This window comes from Vitis riparia, chromosome 3 (genome assembly GCF_004353265.1).
Source record: "Vitis riparia cultivar Riparia Gloire de Montpellier isolate 1030 chromosome 3, EGFV_Vit.rip_1.0, whole genome shotgun sequence".
NCBI classification, from domain to species: Eukaryota; Viridiplantae; Streptophyta; class Magnoliopsida; order Vitales; family Vitaceae; genus Vitis; species Vitis riparia.
In genome coordinates this window covers 4364412-4388989 of record NC_048433.1, presented here as the reverse complement: position 1 = coordinate 4388989, position 24578 = coordinate 4364412, and the positions used below count along the sequence as shown (strand labels likewise).

Genomic DNA, 24578 nt, shown 5'->3' with positions numbered 1-24578 from the left:
GCAAAATGAAGAGAACAGTTAGGGAGGTGGATCAGGTGCTGGGAAGCTGGGTGGAGGAGCATCGCCGGAAGAGGTTCTCTGGAAGCATGAACTAGGCTGAGCAAGACTTCAACCATGTCATGCTGTCTGTTATTGAGGATGGTCAGTTCTCTGATCATGACCATGACACTGTCATTAAGGCTACTTGCTTGGTATGTTTCTTCTACTTTCCTTGGTCAAATTCCATAAACCTCCACACACTTAACAGCAAACCTCCATCATGATTTGTTTTGTCCAGATGGTACACTTGCTATTTCAGGACTGATGATTAACTCTCAACTTTCTTTGACAAAATTTCTGGGAATAATGAAAACTATGATAAACTTTTAAATTGTTCTACTAACAGCCAGACATACTGTTTTTTAACACACACTGATCAAAGAAGCCATATCACCAGCTCAAAAGACCAACATGGATGTAATGTTGATGCAGACTCTTATAATAGGCGGCTCTGATTCTACTGTGATCACACTGACCTGGGCCCTCTCTCTGCTAATGAACAATCCCAGCACTCTAAAAAGAGCACAAGATGAGTTAGACATCGAAGTGGGAAAGCATCGCCAAGTGGATGAGTCAGACATAAAGAACCTAGTCTACTTGCAATCCATCATCAAGGAAACCTTACGACTGTACCCTGCTGCACCGCTTTCAGTGCCATGTGAGGCCATGGAGGATTGCACCATGGCAGGCTTCCACATCCAAGCTGGGACGCGCCTTTTGGTTAACCTCTGGAAGTTGCATAAGGACCCCAGAATTTGGTCGGATCCTTTGGAGTTCCAACCTGAGAGGTTCCTAACGAAGCATGTGGATTTGGATGTTAGGGGTCAAAATTTTGAATTTCTACCATTTGGGTCAGGCAGAAGGGTATGCCCAGGAATCTCATTTGCGCTTGAGGTCGTGCATCCGACTTATTTAAGATCATACATCAGTTGATTATGATCATCTTCATCGATCAAATAGAGTTCATATGTTGATGCTTCTGTTGGTATTTGATTTGATAATTTTTCTTGCTTCTGCTTCAAAGTTTCTTGTTTGTGTTGAGCCTAGCTCATATTTTTAAGTCAACTCAGCGTAAGGGAAAAACACAAATGGGATTTGTGTTTTTTTTTTTTTTTTTTCTACCAGCAGAATGGTCTTATTTGGAAGCTTGTGCAAACATAGCTTTTTTATATAACTATGGGGCTAGCCACACTCCACATGATTTTCAATGTACAAATAGGCATAATAACAACTGGCCAAAGAGATGGTTTTTTTCATACTCAGAACTATCTTCTATTAGACTTCAAAGGTGCTTCATATTTTCTATCATGCATGTGTGTGGAACATGAATTCCTACTTGTGTGGAACATGAATTCCTACTTGTGAGTGTTCTAGTGTATGTAGTTTTGAGCCATTTTGGAGAAGTGATTCTTTCCCCTGATCCATTCTCTCTGGTACTAAATAGTCATGGGATTCTCCCTTCAGCCTCAAGAGATCACAGTTTTTGGGCTTCTTGCTACAATCTGTCTGTTGTTGGAAACAGCACTTAATGCCAAAAGGAACAAGATCAAGGAAAGCAAAAGGCCACCAGAGCCGTCCGGACAATGGCCTCTTATCGGTCACCTCCATCTTCTAGGAGCAGACAAGCTGCTACATCGGAAACTTGGAGACATGGCTGACAAGTATGGACCAATCTTTTGCATTCATCTTGGCTTTCGTAAAGCTCTGGTGGTTAGTAGATGGGAAGTAGCAAGGAATGCTACACTACCAATGACAAGGTATTCGCCACTCAACCAATGGCTGACAGTTTTTTTTTTTTTTTTGAAATTTAAACAATAAGCTTTGATGATCTGAAAGTTTTTTTCTAGCTTCTTCAAATTGGAATTATATATTTTTACATTGCATTCATATATGATACTCGTAAAGTGCATCTTCTTCATTTTCTTCTTGTTTGTTGTTTGATTACACTTTAATCTTCATAGAAATTGACATTTTCTCCCCCATCAACTCTAGAGCTAATCAGGAAGGTAGAACAGTTCTTGGTTTGCAGACCTCAGAAAATCAATTAGCTAAACAAAAACATAGAGAAGAAAAAGAGGAGCTAAATTTGTTGATGTTGTGACAAACTCTCCCACCTTTTATTTAGCGAGAAGCTATGATGAGAAGTGATACTGAATCAAGTTTACATTGCTGGTTTGTCGTGTGGCTGTGCACGAGATTACTAGTCATCGTCCTCCATGCAGATGAGGTGTGCATGAGAGAATGCTCTAATATCTTCCTTCATCAGGCGATTGTGAGTGCATGTTGGGGCTCTTTGCTTACATATGGTTCCTTTTTATGCCAGGAATTGCATGTTTGGGCTCTTTGCCTACATATGGTTCCATTTTATGCCTGGAACTGATACTTTTAGTCCACTGAACCTGTGTTAGTACCAGAAATAACAACATGAAGATACCTATCAAGAAAAATATAAGTGACCAAGAGAGTAGACTGGCTCCCTAAGGATTCCTCGTAGGTCTGGCATACTTACATTAGACTTTCAGAGATAAATAAGTAAAGAGAACTTGAAACACTAAGTAACATTGATCAAATCATATTGGAGATGAGCTTGTAAGTCTATGTATTGTGTGGTAGGTAAAGAGGAGGCACAACTTGGGCTGAAAGCACCTGAACTGAACTTTCCACTAACTCATTTTTTCTTGAGCAGCTAAAAATTGGATCATCAAGAGACTGCCCTACCTCAAAACCTGACCTCAACTAGTATTAAAATATCATGTATAGATGGATCTCGACACAAAATATAGGAAAGAAATATTGGCACCTCGATATTTCGACAAATTATCAAAAATTTCATCTATTTTTCACAATTTATCTATAATTTATTGATTTTTCACCAATATTTTGACTGATCAAACTTCAAAAAATTCAAATTTTCTACCGCTGCTAAGGGGAATCCAACCCTAGCCAAAATGTTCACCAACCACTGAGACAAGTTTGCCCATTGTTATATGTTTGGTACTAAATATATATATACTAAAACTCATTATATAAATATAATATTTAAAGAATGTTTTAAAGAATAAATTAATTATAATTATTTCATAATTACATAAAAAAAATCATTTAATTAATTACCAAAAATATAAGATTTATCTTGATAATTTTCTTCTATTAATATATTAATTAAATATTAAAAATCATATATATATATATATATATATATATCATTATTTATTTTATATTATTTAATACAATTGAATAAAATGGATTATAAATTTAATTTTAATATTAAATATATTTTTTAATAATCAAATATCATAATATTATATCGAATAATATTTAATATAATTTAATAATAAATATACACTTGTAAAATATATATTTGTTTATTCTTACATATAATATTATTATCAAATATGATAAATTATATTGTGTATAATTTTTTTTAATAAAATAACTTTAAAATATATATTATATTTTTAATTTTATTTTTAAAATTTTATATATATATTTATAAGTTTTAATTAATTTTGTATTTATCGATATTTTATATTAAAATATCCATGGAGATTTATCATAAAATGAATTAACAATATATTTGTAAGCATGGATACTTTCATCCTTATCCTCGATCAGCACTTCCCAAATAAGGTAGCTCAGTGCGAATCTACCTCGAGATCGGCCAAAAAAGGTACCTCAGTGCGAATCTACCTTGAGATCCGGCAACATGGGAAACGTGGCCTCCAAAAGTAAAACGTGGGCAAAATGCGAGTCTACCAACCCATGGGCCATGGCAGTTGAGGAAAAAGCTGTCAGCCAGGGACCACGCTTGTCAGCAACGTCAACGACAAAATGAAATGAGCTAAAAAAAGGAAAGGAGGAGGATGGTAATCCTTCATTGACAAGAAAGGAACGGAGAAGAACTAGATTTTTGTATCTCCATCTTCTAATGGGATTCTCTCTTCAGCTTCAAGATGCCACAGTTTTCGGCATTCTTTTTGCAATTATCTGTCTGTGGTTGGTTAATGCCAAAGGTAACAAGAACAAAGGCAGAAGCCCACCAGAGCCCTCCGGGGCATGGCCCGTAATGGGTCACCTTCATCTTCTAGGAGCAGACAAGCCACTACATAGGACATTTGGAGCCATAGCTGATGAGTATGGACCAATCTTCTCCGTTCGTCTTGGCCTTCGAACAGCTCTGGTGGTTAGTAGCTCGGAAGTAGCAAAAGAATGTTACACTACCAAGGACAAGGCACTCGCCACTCGACCAAGATCCTTAGCAGTAAAGCTCATGGGCTATGACCATGCCATGTTTGCGTTTGAACGTCACGGTCCATACTGGCGTGATGTGCGGAGGCTAGCCATGGTTGAGCTCCTCTCCAACCGCCAGCACGAGATGCTCAAGCATGTCCGGGACTCAGAAATCAAGTTTTTCATCCAAGAGCTCTATGGGCAATGGATAGATAATGGAGGCAGCCCTGTTTTGGTGGACATGAAGAAAAAGTTTGAGCACCTGGTAGCAAATTTGGTGATGAGAACAGTTGCTGGGAAACGCTGTGGAAATGGCGAGTCAAGATGGTGCCAAGCCCTAGGTGATTTCATGAATCTAATGGGGCAATTTATGGTTTCTGATGCAGTACCCTTCCTTGGATGGTTAGACACGGTGAGGGGATATACAGCAAAAATGAAGGGAACAGCTAGGCAGTTGGATCAGGTTATTGGAAGATGGGTGGAGGAGCATCGTCAGAAGAGGCTTTCCGGAAGCATCAATGAGGCTGAGCAAGACTTCATTCATGCCATGCTGTCTGTTATAGATGATGCTCAGTTCTCTGCTCATGACCATGACCATGATACTGTCATCAAGGCCACTTGCTTGGTATGTTTTGTTAAATTTCTATATTCTCCATTAACACCCAAGATACAAGATATATATATATATATATATATATATATATATATATATATATATATATATATATATATATATAAAGCATTCAACAACATGCCTTAATCACCATATAGGAACCAACCTGAATCACCAGATAGGAAACCAACCTGAATCCATTATACGCTTGATGAAGAGGTAAAGATCTTCTTAGGTTGTAGAGGGGTATCCACCTTTCTCAGTCTCTCTGACAATAGGAGCGGGAGAGAGCGGGTTCTGTTCTTATTCAAAAGATATGATTTAAAAAACAGACACTTAACCTTATATTTATACTCTCTATGCCTTAGAAACCATACCCTTTGAATTATCGGGCCTCGTGAGTCTTAAGCTCATCATCTAAGACCCATTATGGCTCTGGGCTCTACACATGAGGTGGGTCATACTCTAAATCAAATAGAAATCATATATATATATATATATATATATATATATATATATAGATAGCTAAATCCTGAACGATGGTTAAAATGAAGTGGGTCCACATTTATTCTAACAATCTCCCACTTGGACCACATATATTAGCCAACAAAGTTCATGATAATACTTCATTAAGTTCATCTTCTTTGTATTCTCTCTAATGATAAGAAACGGGAGAGAATTCAGTTCTGTTCTAATTTAAAAGATGTTATTTAAAGAACAGACACTTAACCTTATATTTATATCATCTATGTCTTAGGGACCATACCCTTTGGAGTACTATTGGGTCTCGCGACTCTTAGGCCCATCATCTAAGACCCGTTATAGCTCTGGGCTCTACACATGAGGTGGCCCATACTCTAGATCAAATAGAAATCATATATATATATATATTTGGATAGCTAAATCCTGAACAATGATTAATACGATGTGAGTCCACACTTATTCTAACATGTTTCTACTACTTCATAACACCACCATCCTCATGAGCATCTGCAACTTCATCAAGGCCTTGATAATACTCGTATTACTCCATCATGATCTATTTTTTCCTTCTGCTATACAGTATTTCAGGACCATTGAAGTAATTCTGTTTCCTTCTTTGACAAAAATAGCCAAGGCCTAAGGATTCAGCAGACAGAATTCATAAATTAGGCTGGAATAACAGGAACTGGGATAATTTTTTTTTACTCGGATTCCCCAGTCATAATTCTTCTGCCGACACGCTAGACATACTATTTCACAAATGATGTATGGACTTTTTTATTTAATCACAAGTTCAACATGGGTGTAATATGTTGATGCAGACTGTCATGTTGGCGGGCAATGATACAATAGCGATCACACTCACCTGGGCCCTCTCTCTGCTAATGAACAACCCTCGTGCACTAAAAAAGGCACAAGAAGAGTTGGACTTTCATGTGGGAAGGAATCAGCAAGTGTACGAATCAGATATAAAGAAGCTAGTCTACTTGCAAGCCATTATCAAGGAGACCTTACGACTATACCCTGTTGGGCCGCTTGCACTGCCACATGAGGCCATGGAGGACTGCACTATTGCAGGATTCCACATCCGAGCTGGGACTCGCCTTCTGGTTAACCTCTGGAAGTTACACCGCGATCCCACAATTTGGTCGGATCCTTTGGAGTTCCAACCTGAGAGGTTCCTGACAAAGCATGTGGGTTTGGACGTTAGGGGTCAACATTTTGAACTTCTACCATTTGGGTCAGGCAGAAGGATGTGCCCAGGAATCTCACTTGCTCTGGAGGTCCTGCAGCTGACACTAGCCAGATTGCTTCATGGTTTTGAATTGGGAGTGGTTGCAGATTCACCCCTGGATATGACTGAAGGTGTTGGGGTCACTATACCTAAAGCAACTCCACTGGAGGTCACCCTAGTCCCAAGGCTACCCTCCGAGCTCTACCACTAAAGTAGTATCCTAATGTGTGCCACAAAATCCCCTGGTTAGCCCAGGAAGGGTCTACTCCTAAGGTTTGGTCTTCATAGGACATAAGGAGCAACCTTCTGAGCTCTCCTGCTACAGAAGTAGCAGAAAAAATAATAATAAATGAGTGCCACAAAATCCCCTAATTAGTCCATGAAGATGATGAATAAATTATGCTCATTTTTTGTATATTTATGTAGCTCACTCGGAATGCATATCCGCCTAAATAAACCTCGATGAAGAGCCTCACATCTTGGAATGTTACATCACTTGCCGTCCTTGCATATCTACTCAAGCTTTTTTAATCAGGATACTTTCTAGGTACCTTGTGTTTGTAATTTAACTGGAACATGTTAAAATTAGGAGTCTTGGGTCTATTTTGGGAAGGTTTTTAAAAATAATTCTTAAAAATATATATATATTTTTAAACTATTTTCAAAAATTGTTTTATCATATTTTCTAAAATAAAAATATGTTTGAAATTTTAGAAAGTTTTTAACATGTTTTTTTCTTTTTTAATTTTCAAATATTTTTTTAAAAATGACCTTCTGTCTCCAATGCTTTATTTTCAACCATTTCTAAAAATTAATTAAATACGTTTTTTATGTTTTTTTTATTCTCAAAAATAAAAATAATTATTCTTAATAACAATTTGTAAACATAACTTAAGTTTTTTTTAAATAAAAAAAAATAGAAATGTTGAATTTAAAGTGTTCAAGAATAACATGTGAGTGAATGGAATGAGTGCGGCCTTTAAAGCTCATCATTTGTAACATGATTTAAGAACTTGTTTGATAGAGGTTTTAAAAAGCGTTTATAATCTTTTCAAAACTTAAAAATATTTCTTTTGAGATTAAATTTTAAATATTAAAAAGATTAAAAATACATTCTAAAATTACTATCAAACAAATTTTAAAAATGTGTTTGTTAATGTTCCTATTAAACATGATTTTTGTGAAAGTATTTTTTCTAATAGTCTTTTTCAGATAATCATTTATTAAGAGTTATTTTGATAGTGATCCTAGAAAGTGTTTTTACCGTAAAAAGGAGTTTTAAAAAAAACATTGAATATTTAACATAATTTAGGGAATACTATTCAAAATTCTAAAAATGCGTCAACGTGATTTTTGTGAAAGTATTTTCTCTAATAGTTTTTTTTTTTCAGAGAATCATTTATTAAGAGTTATCTTGGCAGTGATTCTAAGAAGTATTTTTACCCTAAAAAGATGTTTTTTAAAAAAAAAACATTGAATGTTTAACAGAATTTAGAAAATACTATTCAAATTTTGCAAAATTATATTTTAAAAAAACACTTGAGATGATTTTTCGAAAAATAATATTTTATGAGAAAACATTGTTATTAGAGAAACTTTGAATATAAATACTTTCAAGCGCACTCTCACTATTGTTTTAAGAGTGTATTTGTAGAAAATATTTTTAATATCTTTAATACTTGAAATATAAAAAATTTTAAATATTAAAAATATTTTCTAAAATCAAACATGTACAAAGAATTATAAGTGATTTTTTAACTTTTCAAAACCCTTGTCTAAATTTTATCTAGTTTTATTTTTTTTTTGGTCAAAAATATTTTTTTAAGCTAGAACAAGAAGTACTCTTAACTTTAAAGAATCCTTACCCAGCCGTTAACGTTTTAAACACCGTAGTTACTAGGCCCTACTCTCATGCTATTGTTTAAATAAACATGAACACTTTTGTTACTTAGTGCTGGAACGCATTAGAACTATAGACAAAACAGAAGATACCATGGTTTTATTTAGGCACCAAACCCACTCATTCAAGCATATTTAAATTTAATTGCAGCCGTCCATGAATAAACAACAGACCCATTACCAAGAAGGTGATCATCCTTTTTCAGGGTTAGTTCTTCAAAATTCAAAATCAGTTAGCTGAAGAACAGAAAGGAAAAGAACAGAGCTGAATTTACAGAAAAGTATTTTTTTTTTTCCTTTTTCTTTTCTAAGGATCTTGGAATCCTTTTCCTGGTATAGGCAGAACATTAGAGATATATATATGGTAGTGGGAAGTGATTCTTCCCCCTAAAACATTTTCTTTTCTATTGAGTCATGGCTTCAGCTTCGAGGGATCATCGTTTTTGGCCTTCTGTTTGTGGTTGATTAAAGCTGAAGGGAACAAGAACAAAGGCAAAAGGGCACCAGAACCATCCAAGGCATGACCTTTAATCGGACACCTTCATCTTCTATGAGCAGGCAAGCCCCAACATCAATCATTTGGAGCCATGGCAGATAAGTATGGACCAATCTTTTGCTTTCATATTGGCCTGCGCAAAACTTTTTTGGTTAGCAGCTGGGACGCAGCAAAAGAATGTTTCACTACCATGGACAAAGCATTTGACACTCGACCCAGATCCTTGGCAGGAAAGCTCATGGGCTATGACCATGCCATGTTTGGCTTCTCTCCTTACGGGCCATACTGGCGTGAGGTAAGGAAGCTGGCCTCGGTTGAGCTCCTCTTAAACCGCCAGCTTGAGTTACTCAACCATGTCCGGGACTCAGAAGTCAAGCTTTTCATCAAAGAGCTCTACGGGCAATGGATACAAAATGGGGACAGGCCTGTCTTGGTCGAGATGAAGGAGAAGTGTTGGTTCCTGGCAGCAAATGTAATGGTGAGCGAAGTAGCTGGGAAACGGTATTTTGGCACCGTTACAAATGACTATGAGTCAAGACGGTGCCGGAAGGCCCTTGAAGATTTGTTATATCTGTCGGGGATATTTATGGTTTCTGATGCAATTCCCTCCCTTGGCTGGTTGGACACTGTGAGAGGATATACGGCAAAAATGAAGAGAATAGCTAGGAAGGTGGATCAGGTGCTGGGAAGCTGGGTGGAGGAGCATCGCCGGAAGAGGTTCTCTGGAAGCATGAACGAGGCTGTGCAAGACTTCATCCATGTCATGCTGTCTGTTATTGAGGATGATCAGTTCTCTGATCATGACCATGACACTGTCATTAAGGCTACTTGCTTGGTATGTTTCTTCTACTTTCCTTGGTCAAATTCCATAAACCTCCACACACTTCTGTATGGAAACGGCAAACCTCCATCATGATTTGTTTTGTCCAGCTGTTATACTTGCTATTTCAGGACTGATTATTAACTCTCAACTTTCTTTGACAAATTTTCTGGGAATAATGAAAACTATTATAAACTTTTAAATTGTTCTACTAACAGCTAGACATACTATTTTTTAACACACACTGATCAAAGAAGCCATATCACCAGCTCAAAAGACCAACATGGATGTAATGTTGATGCAGACTCTAATAATAGGCGGCTCTGATTCAACGGTGATCACACTGACCTGGGCCCTCTGTCCGCTAATGAAAAATCCCAGCACTCTAAAAAGAGCGCAAGATGAGTTAGACATCAAAGTGGGAAAGCATCGCCAAGTGGATGAGTCAGACATAAAGAACCTAGTCTACTTGCAAGCCATCATCAAGGAAACCTTACGACTGTACCCTGCTGCACCGCTTTCAGTGCCACGTGAGGCCATGGAGGATTGCACCATGGCAGGCTTCCACATCCAAGCTGGGCGCGCCTTTTGGTTAACCTCTGGAAGCTGCACAGGGACCTCAGAATTTGGTCGGATCCTTTGGAGTTCCAACCTGAGAGGTTTCTAACGAAGCATGTGGATTTGGATGTTAGGGGTCGAAATTTTGAATTTCTGCCATTTGGGTCAGGCAGAAGGGTATGCCCAGGAATCTCATTTGCGCTTGAGGTCATGCATCTGACACTAGCCAGACTGCTTCATAGTTTTCAATTGGGAGTGGTTGCGGATTTACCAGTGGATAGGACTGAAGGTTCAGGGGTGACTCTTCCCAGAGCAACCCCATTGGAGGTCACCGTTGTCCCAAGGCTACCTTCCGAGCTCTACGGTTATTAAGCAAGCATGCATGAAGACGGAAAAGTCTACTCCAATTATCTTCTAAGCTATATTGTGATTAATTAGGCATAAGAAGTAACAACCCAATTCACAAACTCCCCTCACAAGCCCAGGCGGTGTCGTCTACAAATGTTTGGACTCAGGAGAATATGATTAAATATGCTCTTGTTATGCATGTGTAGCTCATTCTGAATGATTTGTCAACTCATAACCTTCAATATCTGTCTACTGCTGCTTCATGCAGAGTCTATTTGGTTGCCTATACCCTGACTTATTTAAGATTTTACATCAGTTGATTATGATCATCTTCATCGATCAAATAGAGTTCGTATGTTGATGTTTGTGCTGTTATTTGATTTGATAATTTTTCTTGCTTCTGCTTCAAAGTTTCTTGTTTGGGTTGAGCCTAGCTCATGTTTTTTTAAGTCGACTCAGCGTGGGGAAAAACACAAATGGGATTTGTGTTTTTTAATTTTTTTTTTTTTTTCCACCAGCAGAATGGTCTTATTTGGAAGCTCGTACAAACATAGCTTTTATATATAAATATTTGTGCGCAGTTTCCTGATTTGGATAAGTATGACACGAAAGAGAGAGGATTTTTCCACCCACTCTCATGCACATCTCTAAGTGGGATTAGTCAACCACCCAATCAATTGCCCAAGTTAGAGAGCCAAATATACTGATTTTTCGATTCTTAATCGTCGGCTTCCTCCTAACTCCAACTATCCATATATATGATTTCATTTCAATTTTGAAAACCCTTTTTGCCTTAAGAGACACTTGGAAAAAAAAACCTCAATTTTCATCCTTCTAACCATTGAAAAAAAAAAAATCCAATTTTATGTTTTTGAGGTCACTTCCTTAAATGATATTTAAGATTATATTTGATTCTTAAAAAAAACAAAATTGATAAATTTAAAGTTAATAAATTATTTTTATAACATAATATCTTAAATAGATAAATACATTAAAGTAAAAGATATGGAGATATGGTTTGGATGGGGCAAATTTCTTAAAATAATGCACTAGCCTAGCTTAGATTAATTCCTAAAAATCTGCATCATGCTGGACGCTATGGATTTATAACATGTCAACTCTTCATCTTTGAGCTTCCGAAAGCATTTGCATTTTATAACATGCCCAATCATGATTAAACGAAGGATTAAACAATAATCTTTTGTTTAGTTATTATCAAAATAGATTTTTAAAAAGCTATAGGCTAACAACTCATGGTTTCTTATGCAATCCCTTCCTTGGCTGGTCAGACACAGTGAAGGGGTATAAGGCAAAAATGAAGAGAACAGCTGGGAAGGTGTATCATGTGCTTGGAAGATGATTGGAGGAGCATCCTTTCAAGAGGCTTGCTGAGAGTATAGAAGCTGAACAAGACTTCACCCATGTCAGACCGTCTGTAATAGGAGATGGACGGTTTTCTGGTCATAACACCGACACAATCATTAAGGGCACATGCTTGGTATCTTCCTGTTCTTTCTATTTTTTTTTATGAAATTAGCAGTACACTGAGTTGCACTGCTTTCACTTGCACTACTTTCAGTGTTGCATTATCAGGGTTGAATTGTAAAGTTTGAATTAGATTTACGGTAGATGGTGGGGTATAACCACTCATTGAGCTCACAGTGGTCAAGGTGCCCAATTACCTTTGCAGAGATTGAAGGGGCAAGGCATTTAGTTAATTTTTTATTTATTTATTGAATGATGAATTTGTCCCTATTGTATTTAATCGGTTAATAATTTACAGTTTTGTTGAAGGATTTTGTTTGAGAGAAAGAGAATTGTATGTATAGCTGGGATTGTGAGGAGCAGGATAACTTTCACCATTATAATTTTTCTATCTATATTAATTTGATTAGTAGATTCTTGAGTGTTGATATATTTCCTGAACTTGGTGATCATATTGATTGTAGAAATAGGATAAATTCTTTTATTTTGTTTTTCTTTAATTCTACTCGCGTGTGTGTGATTAAATTACTTAAAGGACTGCACTATTGCAGGTCTCCATATCCAAAGCAACAATGGCTACCTTCTCTTTTGAACTCTACTTCTATTAGCAGCAGCAAAAGTAATAGCTTAATGCGTGCAACAAAGTCTTCAGATTAGTTCAGGCACCGTCTACTCCAGCATTGAAAGTGGGAAAAAATGTGTGCCACAAACTTCCCAATTAGCTCAGGTAGGGTCCAAATGTTTGGACTTTGAGACCATGAGAAACCAATCTGCTCATTCTCATTGATTTGTTTAGCAGGTGGCCTCCTTGCTTCAACTGAATTTTGAGTTTCTTAATTCATATTTTATCCTGAAAGTAATTTAAATCATTGAGGTTGTAGCTTGTTTTATTTTCAGCAAATAGGATGAAGCTTTCTCCTCAAACTACAACCTCTTCTCTCTATCTTCCACAGTTTCCTCTACAAAAAGGTGAGTTGCACAGGCTGTTTGCCTAACAACTCAAGATCCCTTAAGCCAATACAAACTAAAACTTCAAAAGCCCAAGAAACCTTGATAATATTATAAACATAGTTTGTCAAAATATTTTCATTACATTCAAATTAGAAAAACTGCCCAATTTTGGGTCGAAATAATCAATTGGTGAATGAGAAGGAACAATAAGAAAACGTCGGAATTGGATTGTTTGGATTCAAGAGCAGATGTTTGATTAGGATCCTCTTTTTTTTTGGTTTTAACTTTGACACAATAAATTTCGTATCTTCGGTTGTCTGTTCCTTCTTCAAATTGGAGCCATATATATTTATACTAATTTTTCACGTTGCATTTATATCTAGATGCCACTAGAGTCATCCAGCATCCAGCAACAGTTGGCTTTGGCTTATGATGTATGTGGCAGAAGATGCGGCGTTTCGTTTTTAGTCTCCTTAATTCTGAACCATTCAGTCCAAACGGGCATCCACCTTACACTTAGGTAAGGTAAAGCTTCTCAATATTATCTATGTGATGTGTGGTGTGTGGTGTGTGGTAAAGAGCAAGCCAAACTTAATAGCTAAATCACCCATTTCTGTGGGGTTAGATACACTCCACGTGATTTTCAATGAACAAATATGCATCATAACAACTGGCCAAAGAGATAGATTTTTGGAGAAGTGATTCTTTCCCCTGATGCATTCGACAATGTACTGAGGGTGGTGACCTGCCCCTTTTCTCAATGTAATCACGTTTTATATATATTTTTTAACTCTACTTCTATTAGCAGCAGCAAAAGTAATAGCCTAATGTGTGCAACAAAGTCTTCAGGTTAGTTCGGGTACTATCTACTCCAACATAGAAAGTGGGAAAAAATGTGTGCCACAACCTTCCCAATTAGTTCAGGCACTCTCTACTCCTTAATTCTGAACCATTCAGTCCAAATGGGCATCCACCTTACACTTAGGTAAGGCAAAGCTTCTCAATATTATCTATGTAATGTGTGGTGTGTGGTAAAGAGCATGCCAAACTTAATAGTTAAATCAACCCCATTTTTATGGGGCTAGATACACTCCCACGTGATTTTCCCTATTGTATTTAATCTGCTTATGATTAAATGATGAATTTGTAGAGATTGAAGAGGAAAGGCCTATAGATAATATTTTTTATTTATTAAATGATGAATTTATCCCTATTGTATTTAATCGGCTTATGATTTAGAGTTTCGTTAAAGGGTTTTGTTTGAGAGATGGAATTGTATGTATGACCATGATTGGGAGGAGAAGGATAACTTTCGCCATTATAACTTTCCTATCTTTATTAATTTGGTTAGTAGATTCTTAAGTGTTGATATGATTCCTAAGCATAGTGATCATATTGACCATAGAAATAGAGTAAATTTTTTTATTTTGTCTTTCTTTATTTCTAATTGTGTGTATAATTAGGTTAACGAAAGGACTGCACTGTTGCAGGATTCCATATTGTCCAAAGCAACCATGACGATATTATCTTTTGAACTCTACTTCTATTAGCAGCAGCAAAAGTAATAGCCTAATGTGTGCAACAAAGTCTTCAGGTTAGTTCAGGCACTATCTACTCCAGCATAGAAAGTGGGAAAAAATGTGTGCCACAACCTTCCCAATTAGTTCAAGCACTGTCTACTCCTTAATTCTGAACCATTCAGTCCAAACGGGCATCCACCTTACACTTAGGTAAGGCAAAGCTTCCCAATATTTTCTATGTAATGTGTGGTAAAGAGCATGCCAAACTTAATAGTTAAATCAACCCCATTTTTATGGGGCTAGATACACTCCCACGTGATTTTCCCTATTGTATTTAATCTGCTTATGATTAAATGATGAATTTGTAGAGATTGAAAGGGAAAGGCCTATAGATAATATTTTTTATTTATTAAATGATGAATTTATCCCTATTGTATTTAATCGGCTTATGATTTAGAGTTTCGTTAAAGGGTTTTGTTTGAGAGATGGAATTGTATGTATGACCATGATTGGGAGGAGAAGGATAACTTTCGCCATTATAACTTTCCTATCTTTATTAATTTGATTAGTAGATTCTTAAGTGTTGATATGATTCCTAAGCATAGTGATCATATTGACCATAGAAATAGAGTAAATTTTTTTATTTTGTCTTTCTTTATTTCTAATTGTGTGTATAATTAGGTTAACGAAAGGACTGCACTGTTGCAGGATTCCATATTTTCCAAAGCAACCATGACGATATTATCTTTTGAACTCTACTTCTATTAGCAGCAGCAAAAGTAATAGCCTAATGTGTGCAACAAAGTCTTCAGGTTAGTTCAGGCACTATCTACTCCAGCATAGAAAGTGGGAAAAAATGTGTGCCACAACCTTCCCAATTAGTTCAAGCACTGTCTACTCCTTAATTCTGAACCATTCAGTCCAAACGGGCATCCACCTTACACTTAGGTAAGGCAAAGCTTCCCAATATTTTCTATGTAATGTGTGGTAAAGAGCATGCCAAACTTAATAGTTAAATCAACCCCATTTTTATGGGGCTAGATACACTCCCACGTGATTTTCCCTATTGTATTTAATCTGCTTATGATTAAATGATGAATTTGTAGAGATTGAAGGGGAAAGGCCTATAGATAATATTTTTTATTTATTAAATGATGAATTTATCCCTATTGTATTTAATCGGCTTATGATTTAGAGTTTCGTTAAAGGGTTTTGTTTGAGAGATGGAATTGTATGTATGACCATGATTGGGAGGAGAAGGATAACTTTCGCCATTATAACTTTCCTATCTTTATTAATTTGATTAGTAGATTCTTAAGTGTTGATATGATTCCTAAGCATAGTGATCATATTGACCATAGAAATAGAGTAAATTTTTTTATTTTGTCTTTCTTTATTTCTAATTGTGTGTATAATTAGGTTAACGAAAGGACTGCACTGTTGCAGGATTCCATATTTTCCAAAGCAACCATGACGATATTATCTTTTGAACTCTACTTCTATTAGCAGCAGCAAAAGTAATAGCCTAATGTGTGCAACAAAGTCTTCCGGTTAGTTCAGGCACTATCTACTCCAGCATAGAAAGTGGGAAAAAATGTGTGCCACAACCTTCCCAATTAGTTCAAGCACTGTCTACTCCTTAATTCTGAACCATTCAGTCTAAACGGGCATCCACCTTACACTTAGGTAAGGCAAAGCTTCCCAATATTTTCTATGTAATGTGTGGTAAAGAGCATGCCAAACTTAATAGTTAAATCAACCCCATTTTTATGGAGCTAGATACACTCCCATGTGATTTTCCCTATTGTATTTAATCTGCTTATGATTAAATGATGAATTTGTAGAGACTGAAGGGGAAAGGCCTATGGATAATATTTTTTATTTATTAAATGATGAATTTATCCCTATTGTATTTATTCGGCTTATGATTTAGAGTTTCGTTAAAGGGTTTTGTTTGAGAGATGGAATTGTATGTATGACCATGATTGGGAGGAGAAGGATAACTTTCGCCATTATAACTTTCCTATCTTTATTAATTTGATTAGTAGATTCTTAAGTGTTGATATGATTCCTAAGCATAGTGATCATATTGACCATAGAAATAGAGTAAATTTTTTTATTTTGTCTTTCTTTATTTCTAATTGTGTGTATAATTAGGTTAACGAAAGGACTGCACTGTTGCAGGATTCCATATTTTCCAAAGCAACCATGACGATATTATCTTTTGAACTCTACTTCTATTAGCAGCAGCAAAAGTAATAGCCTAATGTGTGCAACAAAGTCTTCGGGTTAGTTCAGGCACTATCTACTCCAGCATAGAAAGTGGGAAAAAATGTGTGCCACAACCTTCCCAATTAGTTCAAGCACTGTCTACTCCTTAATTCTGAACCATTCAGTCCAAACGGGCATCCACCTTACACTTAGGTAAGGCAAAGCTTCCCAATATTTTCTATGTAATGTGTGGTAAAGAGCATGCCAAACTTAATAGTTAAATCAACCCCATTTTTATGGGGCTAGATACACTCCCACGTGATTTTCAATGAACAAATATGCATCATAACAACTGGCCAAAGAGATGGGTTTTTTCATACTCAGAACTATCATATATAAGACTTCGAAGGAGCTTTCACATTTTACATCATCGACAGCTGTCTATAGTTTCCATGTTAGGATGGCACATGTGTGGAACATGAATTCGACCTGTCGGTGTTCTAGTGTGTGTAGTTTTGAGCCATTTTGGAGAAGTGATTCTTTCCCCTGATGCATTCGACAATGTACTGAGGGTGGTGATGTGTCCAATGTTTTATATATTTTTTTAGATATAAGAAGACAAAACAGTTTTTTTAGACAAAACTGTGAAAACAGAATAGAAAACCATTTTTCTCTTTCGGGCCCTCTTTCTCTTCACTATGGTACTATCATGGTTCAAAGTCGTGGTATTGATCATTGACTTGGAGGGTCATGAGGCATATCGATATTGGTGTCGCGATACGTAAAATAAGATAATTAAAATTTTTAAAAATTATAAAAATATTATATAAATTAAAAAATAAAATAAATATAATTAAATAAACTGAAAATTTTAATAAAACAATTTTTTTCACATTTAGCTCAAAGTTATTTATGATAATATTAAAAATTGAGGATTTAATTCTCACTTTGTCATATAAATATTTTAATTTAATTCTCAATAATTTTAGAAAAAAATTATAAAAATCACTAGTTGCAAGACATATTTGAAACATATGCCACTTGATGCATTTAAAGGTTAGTGGACTTTTAAACTTCATGTATAATCTTCAAGACAAGCATTAAATTAAACTAAAAATTTATGATAAATCAATTTCCTCAAGACTTGGGATTTTCATTTGGTACTTGGGGGCACAAATTGCAATAAATATAGAAATGATTTTCAAAAAAAAAAAAAAATTAAACATGATTAAATCTTCTACAAATGTAAATAGTGCGCTTGACAATGATTTTATAAAGCGTTTTTAACTTTTTTACTTGAAAGAAAAAAAAATTAGTGTTAAAAAAATCAAAAATACTCCTTAAAATCACAACACTTTAAATAACTATACATCACATACTTGAAATCATATTAAAAACATGACTTTTTAATATGACAATTATCTTCTATATTTATTTTATTTTTGTAGGGAAAGTGTTGTACTTTCTAAAGTTTTAAATTCAATTCAAACTATTGTTTTATCAACATCCCATTTTTCTAATGAATCAGCAAATTAATGTAATTCTAAATCATAAGTTTTTTGAAATTTCTTTGTTTAATTATTACTATATGATAAAAAAAAAACACAATAACAATATACAACAATTCCAACACTCTAGCTTAAATGACATAAAAAAAACATCAAATTATATTTGATTCTCCCCATTCCAAACGGTAGGAAAAATTTGATGGCAGTATATTATTGGCAAAAACAAAACAAAACCAGAAGGACCCATATAGAAGAATGAGACACCACCACATAGCTTAGTGCAGCCTTCTGTTTGCTTTAGGAGGCAAAGATATGCATGGACCCCCTAAATCTTCTAGCTAGAAAGTGTAGTGAATTTTAAATTATCTGATCTGGAAAGTATTTTAAATTATTGAGGTTGTAGTTTATTTTATTATCTACAGATTAAAAAGAAAGAAAATTCTCCTCTAACTCCAACTTCCTCTCTATCTTTTCTACAAGCTAGTTTCTCTACAATATAGTGAGTTACACAGGTTCTTTGCCTAACCAATAGCTTGACTTTGGCTTATGATTAGGAAGAAGATGTGGATTTTGCAGAAGTGGACAATCTCGACTTTTTCGGCTGATAACTATAGGTTTTTGTTTTTGGTCTCCTAATTTTGAATGATTGAATCCATAGGGGGCTCCATCTCCACCTTTAAAGCACACTTCTCTAAAATATGTGTACCATGTGGTTCTCTAAAATATCTATGTACCGTGTGCTGTGTGGTGTGTAAGTAAAGAGAAGTAAAACTTGATACCAAAATCAACACACCACTTGATTTTCAATGAACAAATCGTGTTATATAGGACTTGAAAGGAGCCTCATATTATTTATTATCATCTAGAGCTGTCTACACTAAATTAGGATGGCACATGTGTAGAGCATGAATTCCTATTTATTTATTACCACTTGTGAGTGTTCTAGCGCATGTAGTTTTGAACCATTTTCGAAGCCTTTTCCTATTTATGGTACCTGAGAAAGGTGATTCTTTCTACTGACCCATTTGCTCTGGTACTAACTAGTCATGGGATTCTCCCTTCAGCCACAAGATATCACAGTTTTTGGGCTTCTTCTTACTACAATCTGTTTGTTGTTGGCAACGGTATTTAATGCCAAAGGGAACAAGAAGAAAGGCAAAAGGCCACAGGAGCCGTCCGGGCGATGGCCTATTATTGGTCACCTTCATCTTCTAGGAGCAGACAAGCTGCTACATCGGACACTTGGAGACATGGCTGATAAGTATGGACCAATCTTTTGCATTCATCTTGGCCTTCGTAAAGCTCTGGTGGTTAGTAGCTGGGAAGTAGCAAAGGAATGCTACACTACCAATGACAAGGTATTCGCCACTCGACCAAGATCCTTAGCAGTAAAGCTCATGGGCTATGGTCATGCCATGTTAGGATTTGCTCCCTATGGACCATACTGGCGTGATGTGCGGAAGCTAGCCATGGTTGAGCTCCTCTCAAACCGCCAGCTTGAGATGCTCAAACATGTCCAGGACTCAGAAGTTGAGTTCTTAATAAAAGAGCTCTATGGGCAATGGGCACGAAACAAGGACAGCCCCGCTTTGGTGGAGATGAAGGAAAGATTTGGGAACTTGGTAATGAATGTAATAGTGAGAGCAATTGCAGGGAAACGGTATTTTGGGACCCATGCCTGTGGTGATGAGCCAAAACGGGGCAAAAAGGCCTTGGACGATTTTATGCTTCTAGTGGGGCTGTTCATGGTCTCGGATGCCATCCCTTTTCTCGGCTGGTTGGACACGGTGAAAGGGTATACCACTGATATGAAGAAAATAGCTAAGGAGCTGGATTATGTGCTTGGAAGGTGGGTGGAGGAGCATCGCCAGAATAGGCTTTCTGCGAACGACAATGGGGCTGAGCAAGACTTCATCCATGCCATGCTTTCTGTCATACATGATGGCCAATTCTCTGGTCGTGATCCTGATACCGTCATTAAGGCCACTTGTTTGGTATGTCCCTGCTACTTCCATAACTTGACCATAAAATGAAAAGAGAAAAAAAAAACACCATCTACTATCATAATTTCTGCAACTTTTTCTGCCCAATTTCCTAAACCCTCCTCGCATTTCTACAAGCATTCATCAAATCCAGTACAGCTTTATCATCTGTATTTATCATGACAAACCAGGTGGGGTGATCAAATTTCACTTAGATTCCTTATTCACGGTTTGTTTTATCATTCTGCTAAACATGGTATTTCACTACTGATAAGTAAACTTTTCCTGATCACATATTGAAGTCGACATCATTTGTTGATTGCAGAACCTCATATTAGCTGGCTATGACACAACATCTATCACTCTTACATGGGCCCTCTCTCTTCTACTGAACAACCGCCATGCGCTAAAAAAAGCACAAGCAGAGCTGGAAATCCATGTGGGTAAGCATCGCCAAGTGGATGGATCAGATATAAAGAACCTAGTCTACCTGCAAGCCATCGTCAAGGAAACATTACGATTGTACCCTCCTGGGCCACTTTCCGTGCCGCATGAGGCCATGGAAGATTGCACTGTGGCAGGCTTTCACATCCAAGCTGGGACGCGCCTTTTGGTTAATCTCTGGAAGTTGCATCGTGACCCCAGAGTCTGGTTGGACCCTTTGGAGTTCCAACCAGAGAGGTTCCTGACAAAGCATGCAGGTTTGGATGTTAGGGGTAAAAATTATGAACTTCTACCCTTTGGTTCAGGTAGAAGGGTATGCCCAGGAATCTCATTTGCACTGGAGATGACGCATCTGACACTAGCCAGACTGCTTCATGGTTTTGAATTGGGAGTAGTTGCAGATTCACCGGTGGATATGACTGAAGGTCCTGGGTTGAGTGCCCCCAAAGCAACCCCGCTGGAGGTCACCATTGTTCCAAGGCTACCTTTCGAGCTCTATAGTTATGAAGCAGCATAGAAAGTAAATAATACTCTGTGAGCCAGAGAGTCCCCTAATTAGCCCAATGCTTTAGGGTATATTTATGTTGTGTAACTCACTTTGAATGGCCTGTGTAGTGGGTGTTCTCCTTTCTTGTCTTCTCGTCTCAAATTTCATCCACTTGGATAGTAATAAATTTCCATCTATGAGTAATTCTTTGTGTTACTTAAAATATAGACCACAACTGCACCAGCAACAAAAGGCTGTTGCAACAACAGAACTCAACAAAACCAAGATCACTCAAGAATTGTGCAAGTAGTTAGCAATATGGTAGTGTAGTTTGAACTGTGCAAATAGTTAGGAATCTGATTGTGTAGTTTGTTATAGCTGAAACTTTAAATAGCAGAGTAGAGAACTGGTACACGACAGAGATCATATTCTGCAACTGCTTGGAGGGCTTGGTGTAGAATACAATTCCATTGTGGCCTCTCTTGTAGCAAGAGAAGATGAAGTTTCACTGCATACGGTGCACAATATTCTGTTAACCTATGAACAGTGCCTGAATCTTCAGAATTCAACAGAAAACAATGTAATCTCTACAAATCTCACTACCACGTCATCAAATCACCACAACAACAGAAGGAATTCCAATCGAAATTCCTCAGGAAACAATAGCAGAACAGTCAACCCCGAACGCAACTCTCATGGCAATAGAAACTTGGTCTCTCAAAATCACCCACAATGTAAACTTTGTAGAAAGTCTGGACATAGTGTGGTCCAATGTTATCATCGTTTCGATATAAACTTCCAAGGGGTAAATACCAACTCTGAATCTAAGCCCCATGCAACTAACAGAAATCGAGATTAAGCCCATGTTGTGATTGCATCTTCTATTAACATAAAGAGTAAGGAATGGTTCTTTGACACTCGCGCCACCCATCATCTTTCTCAAACTACCACCTCTCTGGACAATATACAATCATATAATGGCAATGACAAGGTGACAATCGGGAATGGTACACAATTTCCCATTCTTCATACGGCTACTAAAATTTTTCAGTTTCCTTTTAAAGTGTTTCAATTAAAAAGAGTTCTTCATGCTTCTCATCTTGCAACCAATCTTGTTAGTGTCTCTCAATTCTGTGCTGACAACAATACATTTGTTGAGTTTCATCCTCGGTTCTTTCTTGTCAAAGAACAGGTTACCAAGAAAGTTCTTCTCAAAGGTCATCTCGAACGAGGATTATATAAATTTCCTACCAATTTTAGCTCCACTACAGGCTTGTTCTCTAGCCTCAACAACTTTTCATCTTCAAATTCCACGATTGAGCTTTAGCATTCTCAACTTGGTCATCCTGCTGAAGATATATTGAAACATGTTCTGAACAACTGTAATATTTCTTATCAATGTAATAAACATCAAATCTATTGTGTCTATCAATATGCCAAAAGTCACAAGTTGCCATTTTCATTGTCCATGTCAAGAGCATCTCATCCTTTAGCACTTGTTCATGCTAATTGTTGGTTGTAGTTTCACCCTTAAAACAGAGATTGGCTATAAAAAATAAAAATAAATAAAAAATTGAAGAGTAACACCTAGGAATAGAGGAGTTAAAAATAGTCCACCAAAAAACATAGGACCTTTTTTCTTTTCTTCACTTTGTATTCTCGGTTATGTTGTTTTTGTTGTACAGTATGTAGTTTTCAAACCAAATGCAAAGAGATTTAACTTGAGTAAACCTCTCCGCATGGAAGCATGACAACCACTCAAAACATAAAAACATAAAAACTTATTTTTTACATATATAACCTAAACACAGCATAGGCACATTATGTTACATTCTCCCCCCTAATGTGATGTTCCTCCATACCCAAAAGCTTTCGGAAGTGAACCCAAAAGTTTCTCAACAATTCTTTTATCACTAATTTCTTCACCATATGACTTCATCTGATTTACTAATCTAAAAGAAAACTCATTTAGAATTTCATTCTCCTTCATTTTCATATTTTCCAACTCTCTTCTTAAAGCTTGAAGCTTTACTAAGAGTTCTTTTATCTCCTTGGAACTACTATTGAAGGATGTCTCATGCTTCTTTAGCTTTTGAAGCTCTCATAATTCTTGGAAAGAGGTTGTTAACAACACCTTGTTGAATAAATAAGAGAGCTTTTGCATCCATTTTTTTCAATTCTTTCAACTTTTTTTTTTCAACCGAAGTTAGTGTAATCACATTTTCAAGTTCATCAAAACCATTTTCAATCAAATCCCAAACATCTTGATTTATAAATAATGTTTTCATTTTTATGCACCAAAAATCATAATTTTCTCATTCAAATAATGGAATAGAAAAAGGTTGAGATTTCATACTTGCAACACTTGAGCTAGCCATTGATCTACTCTTCAAATCCTTGGTCCGTCTACTTCAAGATTGATGGTTTCTAGCTACACAATCTGATTGCACAGCAACAACACCAATTGCTCTTCGTTTTCTCTTTCCTTGTTTGCCTTCAAATTTTGATGCTTCAATGACCACCAATTCAGTCGTATTGTAGGTTTGGATTTGGGCCTTCAGATTAAAAGAAACCCTAGTATCCTCCATCTCTAAAACAGAGGAAATTTTTGAAAATTCCATACACAAGAGGCATGTTGTAAGAGATAAGAGGGGTTGAAAAGAAGAGGTGGATTATATTAGATTGGAAACAACAAGGTGGATCGAAGTTAGATTGAGAGATGGATTCATGAAATAGGTGGGCTCTGATACCAGTTCCGTTAGCTGTAGTTTCAGCCTAAAAACAGAGATTAGCTATAGAAAGAAAAAATGGAAGAGCAACACCTAGGAACAGAGGAGTTAAAAACAGTCGACCAAAAAACAAAGGACCCTTTTTCTTTTCTTCACTTTGTATTCTCAATTCTGTTGTTTTTGTTGTATAGTATGTAGTTTTCAAACCAGATGCAAAGAGATTTAACTTGAGTAAATCTCTCCACATGGAAGCATGACAACCCCTCAAAACATAAAAAACAAAAAACTTAATTTTTACATATATAACCTAAACACAGCATAGGCACATTATGTTACACTAATATCTGGGCTCCTGCACCCACTTTGTCTACTTCCGATGCATGATTTTTTCTGCTACTCATAGATGACTTCTCAAGATTTTCTTGGCTTTATCCACTGCACACCAAAGATTAAGTGCTTACAATGTTTATAAAATTTTTCACTTTAATGGAAAAACAACTTAACTTCAAAATTAAGAGCCTACAATCAAATAACGATGGTG

General features: G+C 36.4%; 3 protein-coding genes, 2 long non-coding RNA genes and 1 pseudogene across 5 annotated transcripts; 5 read left to right on the top strand and 1 right to left on the bottom strand.

The window, feature by feature from the left end:
* Window positions 1-5: 5 nt before the first annotated feature.
* On the top strand, window positions 6-1016 carry LOC117911115 (annotated as a pseudogene).
* A 2579-nt stretch (window positions 1017-3595) lies between these two features.
* Window positions 3596-3792, bottom strand: LOC117911117. Its single transcript, XR_004650837.1, has 2 exons — window positions 3730-3792; window positions 3596-3689 (listed from the first exon to the last, which is right to left on the bottom strand). It is a non-coding gene; the product is annotated as an uncharacterized LOC117911117 (long non-coding RNA).
* A 149-nt stretch (window positions 3793-3941) lies between these two features.
* Window positions 3942-7094, top strand: LOC117911110 (xanthotoxin 5-hydroxylase CYP82C2-like). The gene is made up of 2 exons (XM_034825311.1): window positions 3942-4894; window positions 6187-7094. The coding sequence occupies exons 1-2, from the start codon at window positions 3968-3970 to the stop codon at window positions 6808-6810; spliced, it is 1551 nt and encodes a 516-aa protein (XP_034681202.1). The 5' UTR covers window positions 3942-3967; the 3' UTR covers window positions 6811-7094.
* Window positions 7095-8688: 1594 nt separating this feature from the next.
* On the top strand, window positions 8689-10562 carry LOC117911112 (cytochrome P450 CYP82H23-like). The gene is made up of 2 exons (XM_034825314.1): window positions 8689-9829; window positions 10119-10562. The coding sequence occupies exons 1-2, from the start codon at window positions 9086-9088 to the stop codon at window positions 10479-10481; spliced, it is 1107 nt and encodes a 368-aa protein (XP_034681205.1). The 5' UTR covers window positions 8689-9085; the 3' UTR covers window positions 10482-10562.
* A 3450-nt stretch (window positions 10563-14012) lies between these two features.
* On the top strand, window positions 14013-16965 carry LOC117911116. The gene is made up of 5 exons (XR_004650836.1): window positions 14013-14141; window positions 14647-14886; window positions 15385-15624; window positions 16123-16362; window positions 16861-16965. It is a non-coding gene; the product is annotated as an uncharacterized LOC117911116 (long non-coding RNA).
* Window positions 16966-19292: 2327 nt separating this feature from the next.
* Window positions 19293-21531, top strand: LOC117911106 (cytochrome P450 CYP82D47-like). The gene is made up of 2 exons (XM_034825308.1): window positions 19293-20389; window positions 20703-21531. The coding sequence occupies exons 1-2, from the start codon at window positions 19442-19444 to the stop codon at window positions 21336-21338; spliced, it is 1584 nt and encodes a 527-aa protein (XP_034681199.1). The 5' UTR covers window positions 19293-19441; the 3' UTR covers window positions 21339-21531.
* The last annotated feature ends 3047 nt before the right edge of the window (window positions 21532-24578 follow it).